This window comes from Trichomycterus rosablanca, chromosome 12, assembly GCF_030014385.1.
Source record: "Trichomycterus rosablanca isolate fTriRos1 chromosome 12, fTriRos1.hap1, whole genome shotgun sequence".
Lineage (NCBI taxonomy): Eukaryota > Metazoa > Chordata > Actinopteri > Siluriformes > Trichomycteridae > Trichomycterus > Trichomycterus rosablanca.
The window spans coordinates 8,910,410-8,923,087 of record NC_085999.1 but is presented as its reverse complement, the minus strand read 5'-3'; the positions used below and the strand labels follow the sequence as shown (position 1 = coordinate 8,923,087).

Genomic DNA, 12,678 nt, shown 5'->3' with positions numbered 1-12,678 from the left:
AATGGTAGATCTGAAAAAAAACAATGGCTGTTTATCATTAAGACTGTGTCTTTTTACTTTTACCTCTTACAGAAACTGCCAAGCAAGTTTAAAAAATGTTACAAGGAGTTTGAGAGCTTAATGGTAAGTTATTCATTTAAAAAACTCAATAATCAAAACATCTGTTGATATTAATTGTGACTTGCCACATATGTTGTAGACCGTATTTCAAACATATAATTTAAATACCACATATTTCCTCTATCGTCTGTCAGGACCCCTCTAGGAACCACAGAGCATATCGCCTCACTATGGCAAAACTGGACCCTCCCATCATCCCCTTTACGCCTTTACTCATTAAAGGTGGGTGCACTGGTCATCTGTTTGAACAACCTTTAACACTCTTAGTTTTATTTTACATTCACCTTGAAGACACAGCACATTAGTAAAATCCACAGAAGGAAAACAACTGTTGGTGCAGGTTATAATCAAGTTTATTAAATGTTATAACAGCATAAATCTAGTTGTTACTGCAGTACATATTGTGTTCCAACAACATTGTATTAGATTGTACGTATTTTATCTGATTGTATCAGAGTGTAGATAGATTGTAATGCATTTAAAATGCATTATAACAGAGAGTACCTGAAGTTATACTCAGTGCATAGACTTGGTTATAACAGAGGCTAAATAGCGCTACATATTGCATATAAAGGGTTATTATAGAGGGGAACTTTGGCTACACAGTGCATAGCCAGGGTTATAACAGAGGGCAGCTAAGGTTACACAATGCATAGATGGGGTTTTAGCAGCAGGTAAATTGGGTTACACAATACAGACAGGGTTTTAACAGAGGGTACATAGAGACACACATTAAATAGACAGGTTATAGCATATGGTAACTAGTTCTACATAATGCATATACAGAGTTATAACAAAGGGTACATAGAGACACTCAATACATATGTTTGAACATATATTAACTAGTACTACATAATGCATATACATGGTTATAACAGAGGGTACTTAAAGACACACAATACATAGGTTATAACATATGGTAACTCGTGCTACATAATGCATATATAGAGTTATAAAGAGGGGAAAGCATAGAGACACACAATACATATGTTATAACATATGGTAACTAGTACTACATAATGCATATACAGGGTTATAACCAAGGGTAAATAGAGCCACACAATACAGAGACAGGTTATAACATAGGGTAACACGAACTACACAATGCAAAGACAGGTTATAACATATATAGGGTTATAACAGAGGTGCTACACAATGCATAGACAGAGTTATAATGCAAGCTGTAAGTATGTGACAATCCACTACTCCACAATTGGGACAATAAACTGTGTAGGTGCAAAGCATTCTGGGGACCCAGGTTTAAATCTTGCCTCTTGTCACTATCAGGGCTATTACACAGTAGAAATGAAGGTATAGCAACACAAAGTTCACAAGGGCATAAATGGAGTTGTGATTACATATACTGTAAGGTTATAACTAGCATATTACTGTTATAACAGGGCATACATGAAAGCATAACAAAATCTAGGAAGAAATTAAAAGAGACAGGTAATATTGTGTAAAGCATATGCATAAAACATAGAGCGTAATCATGTTTTTCTCAAATCAGATTATGTTTACACCAGAGTTTAGGTGAGGTAATATAAAACAGGCATAGGATTGCCAAACAAAGCAGAGATTATGAGATCTAACCGATTTCATTCATGTCTTTTTCTTTCTCTCAGACATGACCTTTACTCATGAGGGCAACAAGACATTTACTGAGAATTTGGTGAACTTTGAGAAAATGGTGAGTTTTCTGTAAGGTGATCTGTATGCTGATTTCGGCGGATATAAAAACAATGTATTATATATGATATACTGTATAATAAACTGTGTATTGTTCTTAATGCATGTATCAGCGAATGATTGCCAACACGGTCCGGATAATGAGGTACTGCAGAAGCCAGCCATTCAGTAAGTACACAGAATGAAAACATATGTTCATAATGACTGGCTCAAGCCCCATCAATGTCAGGTGGCCTCTGTTCTTTTCAATACATGATTTATTTCTTGATTTTATTGCATTTTAGAAAATGTTTCCAACTTTTCTGGGGTTTGTATGTTTATACTTTTTCATTAGGGTGAGAACCGTATTTTATGTATTATATAGAAACTTAAAATATCAAATCAGGTGTGGTGCTTCTATACTGTAACAAAGTTATAAACAGAAAATATTCATGAAAATAACAAAAAAAACAAACACTTAAAATCTGACTCTGTCTGTTTTTTCTATTTTTTCTCCCCCTGATCTACAGACCATGAATCTCCTTTGGCCTCTAAGAACAATCAGGACATTCGGCTCTACGTGCGACAGATCAGTGTGATTGACAACCAACGTGCCCTGTCACAACTTTCTCACAAGCTGGAGCCCCGGCGGCCCTGATCCCAGCCCTGCATTACCCATGCTGCATCACTACTGCCAGTGAATAAGCTAGCTGTGTATGTGTCAAGCATATAAAGCTCTTTCTCCCATGATCAGTAGGAACCCAGGCATACACACAGTAATATTGTATGTGCCATTTGTTTTGATTTAAATGTATTGTGAAGTTATTCAAGACAATCTTTTGCAGTTTTGTTTTTCTATATGTGTATAATATATTTTATTATTTTGAGATGTTTACCCATATTTCCAATTTTGTTTTTGGATCCATTCAAAAATTACAGGAAAATTAAGCTTACTTAATAGATCTGCTGGAATTGCTGTAAAGGAATACTCATGCATCCTTAATCACATTTGTTATAAATAGGTGATTGCTGCTACAGAAAAAAATTCAGTGCATTTTTCCATACCAAAAACCCAGAGAGCATGTTTACTAGAGTCTTATTTATAGTACAAGTATATGTGTAATTGTTGGGTCAGTCAGGAGACATGTATTATTGTCCACTTTAATTAATTCAGCCCCTAACAGTATTCTTTAAAAAAATAAAAAGCATTTTCCCCAATTTTCTTCCCAATCTGGTTGTATCCAATTATCCTATTGATTTAGTTTCCTCTGCTGCTGCTGACCGAGGAGGGCCGTGACTACCACACGCCCCCTCTGACTTGTGTGCAGTGGCCGACTGCTTTTTTTTTACCTGCACGAGGGTTCATATGGGGATCCGTATTGCACATGAAATCATGCACTCTATTTCCTCGGCTGCTCCCGTTAGGGGTCGCCGGCGGATCGCGATCCGCATTATTGATTTGGCACAGCTTTTACGCCGGATGCCCTTTCTGACACAACCCTCCCTATTTATTCGGGCTTGGGACTGGCACTACAATGTATAGGACAATTCAGTGTCTCCAATTAGACTGGCTACATGTTTTTGGACTGTGGGAGGAAACCGGAGCACCCGGAGGAAACCCACGCAGACATGGGGAGAACATGCAAACTCGGACCTGGACCGCCCCACCTGGGGATCGAACCCGGGATCTTCTTGCTGTGAGGCGACAGTGCTACCCACTTAGCCACCGTGCCGCCCGTGCACAAATCCCCATTATTTCCCGTCTCTGTGCAGGTGCCATCAATCAGCCAGCAGAGGCCATAATGCAGCAGATATGAGGAATCCCATCCGGAAATCACACCATTAAACAGGCCAATCATTGTCTGTATAAGTGCTCGGCCTGCCGGTATAGCAGAGCTGAGATTCAACCTTGCAAGCCTAATAGTATTCTTAATTAAAGTTCCACATCTGTATAGTTTATGCTTCCAGAGATGGGAGTATTATTTCAGAAGTATATGTGGTTATGTATTGTGTACTGTATGTGGGTTTGATTCTGCATGCAAAAGCATTACATCCTGAAATTACTTTCTACTGGAATACTCTATTGAACTGTTACTATTTGAGGTGGTAGTCGTGCTGTTTTTAGTTGTTACCATTTTCAACTGCTTGAACAAATGTAAGTGTAAAGTTCTGACTCCTGTTGCAGACCGCATGTCTAAAACATGGGGCTTTTTGGCTAATAAATTTTAAGTGCGCCCACCTGCTGCGCCGTGACCAGGATAAAGTGTTGGTAAAGCATAAACATGAAATTGAATAAATATTAAGCCAATGATATGCAGTCATAAAATAATAAAACATCAGAAAAAATCTACTTAAACATATTTCGCATATTTGCAGCTTGTTTGGAAACTGGGGTCAGATTCATCAGTCAGCTATTAAACTGCACCCCAGCAGCCAAAAGAGTTAAGGGCCCAACAGTGGCATCTAATGCAAAGCCAGTATTCAAACAGTGGACCTTCAGACTAATAACCCAGATATCAAACCACTGAGCTAACAATGTCTCATCTGTTAACAGTGATAATTTTTAATTAGATAGCTGATTTAATTAGATAATTTAAAAAGTTTTTGATGAAATTGAACCTTATTGACCTTAGGCTTTCATTACAAGTAAGTTTTTTTGACTAAACTTGTTTTCTGTTCTTTTTTATTACAAGCAAAAGTGTTCAAATTATTGTCTGTGGTTATCACAGATTTTATACAGATGGTATAAAGAGACTTTAATAGAAAAACTCTTGGTTTCCTTCAAGGTTACTGTCAGGTTGACAGAAAGCCAGAGCTGGCAAAGATGGCACTGTATGCGTTACAAACAGTTTATGAAAACAAGACCCATTTGCTGACATTAAGTCAGGTTTATTAGCCCTTTTTGTGCTTTGTGGTTTATTACCCTCATTTTGCTCACTCATTTGACATAGTTTAGGATATACTTCCAAAATATATTGTTTTACTTGCATGTTTTCCAGATTTGAGAGAAAACCCAAGCAGACATGGGGGAAAACATGTCATACTTTACAATACAGAAAGTGAATCAAACCATGGAGCTGTGCAGCACCTGTTATACCTGCTGTGCCACTATTTACCTTCATACCAATACATACGAAGGGATACATATGAAGGGATACAAAAGAAGGGATACCTGCTGTGCAATCACTCAACTTTATACCAGAGATACCAGTGATAAATGTACTGTTTTTAGGTGTATAGAGGTGTGAATACATCATTCATTTAATCATTTTATTACAAGGTACCAGTCTAGAGTGCAATTTGGAGTACTAAGTTGGGAGAAATGTATTTATTTATTAGGATTTTAACGTCATGTTTTACACACTTTGGTTACATTCATGACAGACACGGTAGTTACTGGTTACACAAGATTCATCAGTGCACAAGTTTAATGTCAAACACAGACATGGGCAATTTTGTATCTCCAGTTCACCACTTGCATGTCTTTGGACTGTGGGAGGAAAACCGGAGCTTCAGGAGGAAACCCACGTGGACACGGGAAGAAAATGCAAACTCCACACAGAAAGGACCCGGACCGCCCCATCTGGGGATCAAACCCAGGACCTTCTTGCTGTGAGCCAGTGTGCCAGGTGGGAGGAAAACAGAGCATACCAAACTCCACACAGACGGTCTTCGAATCTCAGGAGAGCTGTACTATCACAATTTACAATGGAACACACAAGTTCAAGGAAATACTGTACGGCGCACTGGCCTAGAGAATAGTAGTTAAACTTAAAAAATAAACGGCAGTGTCGTTTCTGGCCGTCAGGTGGCGCTGTGGTAACGCTTGTGTGTGCCAGCTGTTGACGCGTGTGGAGGGATGGATGGAGGGTGGAACCAGCGCCGTATGAAGCTGTTTATACAGTTCGGTTTAATGACAGCAGTTGAGTAACACGTGAATTCCCGGCTTAAAGTCGAGTACGAGGTCACAAGCTCTCTGAGAAGATTTCAACCAGCCGCCATACAAGTTACAGGAGCGGGAGAGGAGCTGAAAAACAACAACAGCAACAACGACGACGACTGGTATGCAGCAGTTGGTTTCTCCTCTCTTCTCCTGTATTAGTTATATAGGTAATAGTGCAGGGTAGATTTCAGTGCAGGAAGTGACGTAGGTAGTCACCAGTCACTCATTCATCCCGAGTTTAAACCAAGTTAACCACTAGTGACTCAGCAAACGTGGAGGGTTATAGAGCACATGTTAGTCTCCATACTACACCATATATAGTCATTATTATTATAAGTAGTATTAGTATGGTAGTGTGGAACAGTCCACTATTGCATCAGGGTTGTCCTCTGATCTCAGACTGTACACTACTTACAGACTGTTAATAGACCTACTCATTTTTTTTTTTTTTTATTAGGATTTTAACATCATGTTTTACACACTTTGGTTACATTTATGACAGAACAGGTAGTGTGACTGGTTAAGCAAGTTAATCAGTTCACAAGTTTAATGTCAAACACAGTCATGGACAATTTAGTATCTCCAATTAACCTCACTTGCATGTCTTTGGACTGTGGGAGGAAACCGGAGCGTCCGGAGGAAACCCACGCAGACACAGGAAGAACATGCAAACTCCACACAGAAAGAACCCAGGACCTTCTTGCAGTGAGGTGACAGTGCTACCCACTGAACCACCGTGCCACCAATAGACATATTGAACTACTGTCCTAATACTATTGCCATTATGTTTACTGATAATATACCTAACCTATACCTAAAGTAATGACATGTGCGTATTCATTCATTGTCCGCTTTACCACCATTTTATCCTAGTCAGGGCGGCGGGGGTCTTATTTATTAAGCGAAAGGCAGAAACACCTCAAACAGGTCGTCTGTCCATCACAGGGTACACACAGTATCACACTTGGGGCAGTTTTTGGACTCCTGGAGGAAACCCATGCTGACACAGGGAGAACATGCAAACTTCTCATAGAAAGGATCCTGGCCACACAGCAAGAGAATTGAACCGACAATTAAGAATTGAGGCGACAGTGCCACCCACTGTGACATACTCACATATCCCTAAGATTGCAAGGTTGTACAGTTTAAAGGTTAAAAGTTTCCATACACTTCTAAATTACATGCATGAACATGGCAGTCAAAAATCTGGGACAGGAACAATATCAATGCCTGTGAACTTGCCTGAGAGGACCTTGGAACTAAAGCAAAACTAACATTTTTCTCAAAGCACAGATAACCAAACCAAAGCTCTCTTATTTTGGACATTATGAAAAGAAACAATTCATTGGAAATTAAAATTTCCCTGAGAACATGCAAACCTCACAGAAAAAGAACCCTGGCCACCCGCCTGGGTATTCAAACCCAGGCTCTCCTTGCTGTGCCACCATGCCATATATATGTTTGTGTATGTGTGTGTTCTGTAAGGTGCTGGAAATACTTTATGTGGTTTTACTCTGTGGCTGGTGCTTAAATTCTTCTGTTGCTCTGCTTACAGCATGGTGTGCTTATTACACATTATAGCCTTTCAGATTTTACTTTCAGTTTTCAGTATCTGTCACATGACTGCCTGGTACGCATGTCTGTGTCTTCTGAATGCACATATTTTGAGGGTAAAAAGCAGTTCTGTTGTCGTGGCTCTATCCTACTAAATTCTGTATGAACAGACATATTTTAAACTAATAAAGGCCAACATGTGCTAAGTGACTGACTGAAATGAAACTTGGTTACTAGTAAGAGGAATCCATACAGCATAGAATTAATCACAGTGGTCTGTACATCTTATTTAGACCAAATGGTAAATATTGTTAATTATCAATTATGTATATAGGTTTATATAGTATATGACATTTAATTTTAAATAGTAATGGAAACAGTTGACAGTAATATTTGTACAATTATGATAATAATAATTAAGGATAATTAAGAATAATTAGTCTTTGTTGTTGAATTTACATACATCACTATTTTTATATGACATTTTGTGTTGTAATAATATATCTACATAATACATAACACTACGACTAATAATACTTTACTGTCAATAAAGATTAAACCATTATACAGAGAAATGTAAGTGCATTGATGAAGTAAATAATAATATCCAATGCAAAAACATGTAGGATTGGCACAATTATGTAATTAATAAGGTGCCTACTAATAAGAGAAACACTGTAATAAAACAATAATAATATATAGACTATGAAACCTATATATTCTGATATGAATTGTTGACCTCTGTTATAGAAACACATACAGGGAGCATAAAGCCCTCACCGCTCCCTTTCCTGTTGTTCGGTCTTTGTGAAGTAGCCTGTAGCTGAACTGCTTTACTAAATATAGACCTGCAGAATCCCACCGAGAGAGAGAGAGAGAGAGAGACATGGAGAGAGAGAGAGAGAGAGAGAGAGACATGGAGAGAGAGAGAGAGAGAGAGAGAGAGAGAGACATGTGGAGAGAGAGAGAGAGAGAGAGAGAGACATGGAGAGATAGAGAGAGAGAGAGAGAGACATGGAGAGAGAGAGAGAGAGAGAGAGAGACATGTGGAGAGAGAGAGACAGCCATAATAATATCATTAACATGAAAATTAGTGCCTCATTTTTTTTCTAACTCTGTTTTCATCCACACTTAGTTTAGACTTTGTAACCTCTGAAGATGAACATTTTTAAGTACATGTCTAGCTTTTTTTAACTTATTACTATCTAGTTTATTTATAACTTTAAGCAGTTATCAGATAAATGACCTACACGATGGTAATAAAGTGTACAGAGAAACAGATGGGCTACGGTCATTAACTACATATCCACAGAGTTGGTAGATGTAGCACATAGGTGTGCCTAATAAAGTGCTCGGTGAGTGTATACATGTATATTAGTCATTTGCATACCTTTGGGAAGCTCACTTATTTGCATATGTAATAACATTTGATATTAGTATCTAGGAATGAAATAGCCACAGCCAGCCAGCTAGAAACTATAGTAGTAATATATATACTGTACACTGATCAGCCATAACAATAAAACCACCTCCTTGGTTCTACACGCACTGTCCATTTTATCAGCTCTGCTGTGTCTGATCCACTTATACCAGCACAACACACACTAACACACCACCACCATGTCATTGTCACTGCAGTGCTGAGAATGATCCACCACCCAAATAATACCTGCTCTGTGGTGGTCCTGTGGGGGTCCTGATCATTGAAGAACAGGGTGAAAGGGGGTTAAAAAAGCATGCAGAGAAACAGATGGACTACAGTCAGTAAATGTAGAACTACAAAGTGCTCCTATATGGTAAGTAGAGCTGATAAAATGGACAGTGAGTGTAGAAACCAGGAGGTGTATATATTACTACTATAGTTCCTAGCTATATATATATATATATTATTATTTTTTATTTTCAAAATTAAAACTCATTTAGAATGATAAAATTCTTGTTTTTTACCAACAGTAAAATCTATCTCTTTACGCTATTCATCTCTCCAATTACTGAATTATGGGTATGTAAGGGTAGTTAATATTCTAGCTTTAATAATTGTCTAGTGTCTCAATTCTGTTTATTAAATGACTACTTTAATCTTTATGGTGGAAACAGTGCATAATATCTTCCTTCTTCAAACTGCTCGTTGAGTTAGCATACTAAATAATAAAGTAGTGTGTATTATGTTTTATGTTAGCATAGTAACAATACAGTACACTCCACTATGAAATTCAAAAAATTTTGTTAGAATGCAGTCTATTGCACGTTCGGTGTTTCCTGACGCATGCTCAGATGACCTGTATTACCACTATGGCTTCTTCCAGGCGCTGTGGTTTTCTTCCACCTATTAAAAAATGCCAGTAGGTAGGCTGTCTACTCTAAATTCCCCATAGATGTGAGTACGTGGATGTGTGAGTTTGTTCTAATAACTATTGATCATTTATTATTCTATGGTGATGTGTAATAAAAAATAGTAAAGATGCTCAATAAAAGTATTTTCACAGGTGGTCTCAGACTTTTGGCCCCCACTGTATTTACTCACATACCTTTACTGACTGGTAGCAGTGGTAGCTCAGTGGTTAAGGTACAGGACTAACAATCAGAAGATTGCCGGTTTAAGCCCCATTACTATGCCTATATGAAGCCAAGTTGCTACTGCTGGGTCCTTGAGCAAGGCTCTTAACCCTCAAATGCTCAAATCGTGTTCAGTCATAATTGTAAGTCGCTTTGGATAAAAGTGTCTTCTAAATGCCGCAAATGTAAATGTACTGACAGTTTAAATCAGCCAGTTCACCTTCTGCATGTCTTTGGAGGTAGAAGAAAACTGCAGGTTGAAAATCACTGAGTTAGTTTAAGATTGTGCTAAAATTAGTCATTCATTCTGGCTAAAGTTAGCTGCAGCTAGCTGTTTCGAAACATCAGACAAACCCAAACAAATGCATTTCCTTCCCCCAAAGCTACACCTTTGAAACACATGCTGGTGTATGAGGAGGAGCTTTTTAAAGTATGTATAGACTCTTTCATTGGCTAGTTGATTGGATGTTCCCAGCCAACATGTTCTTTTCTTCCAATGCCAGAGAGTGAAGTCACCATGGATATCACCACCATATATTTTTTAAATAATTTTTAATAATATTAATTCAAAGAAAATTGCTTAATCCGAAGTGCTGTAACTTTGAAGTTGTTATCATTGGGGTGGCGGACAGTGGCATAGTCGTAGCATGATGTGCCCTGGGTTAGAGGAATGTCATTGTGCATATAGAATGGAACTGTTAGCATCCTTCTCCATGCAGAATGATCTGGCCAATTACACTGGATAACCTTCAGTTTGAAAAGATGCACTGGCCAGCTTCACAGCTCTGTTTACCCTCCTGAATCAGTTTTACGGTAGAAGAGACGCATTTGAGTGAAAATCGATAGAAATAGGGATAAAAATCATTTCTGACCAAAATCACCTCCACTGTTTTCGGATCGGAATTAAGATTTCCACATAAACCACCATCTCTAACTACTGCAGCTTTATAGTATCTACTTATCCAGTAATCTTTGCCAGCAGGGAAAATTATTTAAAAAATAATCATTTGAGAGAGATCATTAGAAGGATTAGATTAGGTTTAGATTTATTCTAGATTAATTTTGGTCTCCTTTCTATGAAATCTTTGTTTCATGTATTTGCTAAGAAAGCTCTCTGCTTATGTATTGTCTAGAACTGTAGTGACTCAAGTCTTTCATTTATTTAATCACTGTATACATTTATTAATCACGGTCAGCGTTGAGGTGTGTCCAGCGCTCACTGGGTGCAAAGCCAGGAACACACCCTGGACACAACACCAATCTATAACAAGATTATACACAGACAGTTCCTTACGCACACTGAGATTTGGGATTTAATGCAGTCAGTTTACCCTCTGTATGATTTATAGTAAGTAATAAGTTTGAAGGTGACCTGAGTATCCAGAATAAGGGAAACCACACAGACTCATGAACATTGACATAAATTAAGAATCAAACCCAGGACCTCCTTTGCACCCTGAGTCAGTTCTTATGAATGAATCATTGTAACTTTATGAATCTTTTACTCAAGTGTGTGATTATATAAACATTCTGGAAGAGCACAGTGACTGATGACCCTCGTGGTACGAGTTCAATATGTGAGTGTGTTGAATGCCTGAGATGCTTTAGGTCTGAGGCACGGTCCAGGGATCAGCCAAAGCCCGAATGCTCCATATGAGTGAATCTGACTCATACATACACTCAGGTTAGGGGAAGCGTGAGGAATGGCACAGACGAGAAACATCACACACACACACACACACACACACACACACACACACACATACACTAGTAGTCAACGATATATAAGGGTAATCCGACCGTATATATACAAGGGTTTTTCAGAAAGTTTAATCCTTTTTGTGACTCTATTTAATAAGAATATCAAAAACAAATAACATCACTGTTCTACGTAGTTACATTCTGAAGCATTTTTCCCCAGCATCTTACCAACTTTTTATGCCATCAGCAAAAAATGTTTTTGGTTAAGCTCGTAGCCACTGATGCAGCTCTGCTTTCATCATCATCATCATCATCACATGAAAATCTTCTTCCCCTTAAAGCTTTTTTGAGTGGTCCAAAAAGGTGGAAATCAGATGGCCATAAATCCAGACTATAAGCTCTCTCAGACACGACCAATTACTACTCCTTCCGCCCTCACCGCTTCCAACCAAAATATAAAAGTGCGGAAACTTTTTGAAGATCCCTTGTATAAGTGTTAGACTTCATAGATATGCGACCAAGTAAAAACTACTAAAACATTTCTCCCAAATTCAAAACAAACAATTCAATTACAGCATTTGTTTCAAGGCCATAATTACAATATATATTTGGACATATCCCCCAAAATTCAACATACTTAAACATGCCCCCCCCAATATGCTGATTCCACTCATTAGCTTTGGGTAATGTTAGGATCTGTCAGTGTTCCCATCAGTTATTAATGGCAGGAATGTTTTAGAATGGCAGGAACCAGACCCTTCCTGTTAGATTTTAGGTGCTGCGTAATGTTCAGTTCATGGCGATGGCTGTGATTTATTTGCAGAAAATGACAGCTGATCAAAATTACAAAAAGAAACAAGTTCATAAGAACACAGTAACATATTTCTTGTTAACAGTGGTGGAATAATCCTGATTTTTAATCATGTAATTACAGTACAGTCACTGCAATTGACGCAAAGGTGTCCAGTGGGGATCAGGTCAGGGATTTGTGAGTGGCCAAAGTAAGACTTTATGGACCTCAGTGAAACAGAAAAGAACCTTCCTCAAAACTGGATGCATACAGTATATCTTATGTAATTGATTTTACAGGTGTTAGCAATAGATGTGGGCGGCACGGGGACTCAGTGGGTAGCACT

At 38.3% G+C, this 12,678-nt stretch overlaps 2 protein-coding genes across 6 annotated transcripts in view; both read left to right on the top strand.

The window, feature by feature from the left end:
• rapgef4a (Rap guanine nucleotide exchange factor 4a) overlaps positions 1–2,680 on the top strand; it is a 50,798-nt gene extending 48,118 nt beyond the window's left edge. For all 4 annotated transcript variants that reach the window (XM_063006639.1, XM_063006640.1, XM_063006641.1 and 1 more), the window contains 5 exons: positions 73–123; positions 255–342; positions 1,746–1,810; positions 1,923–1,977; positions 2,319–2,680. In XM_063006639.1, coding sequence (XP_062862709.1) covers positions 73–123; positions 255–342; positions 1,746–1,810; positions 1,923–1,977; positions 2,319–2,446 — 387 coding nt within the window. In that variant the 3' untranslated portion in view covers positions 2,447–2,680. The remainder of the gene's footprint in view (positions 1–72; positions 124–254; positions 343–1,745; positions 1,811–1,922; positions 1,978–2,318) is intronic.
• Positions 2,681–5,718: 3,038 nt separating this feature from the next.
• Positions 5,719–12,678, top strand: part of map3k20a (mitogen-activated protein kinase kinase kinase 20a) — a 37,710-nt gene continuing 30,750 nt past the window's right edge. For both annotated transcript variants that reach the window (XM_063005667.1, XM_063005666.1), the window contains exon 1: positions 5,719–5,850. The gene's annotated coding sequence lies outside the window, so the exon portion shown is untranslated. The remainder of the gene's footprint in view (positions 5,851–12,678) is intronic.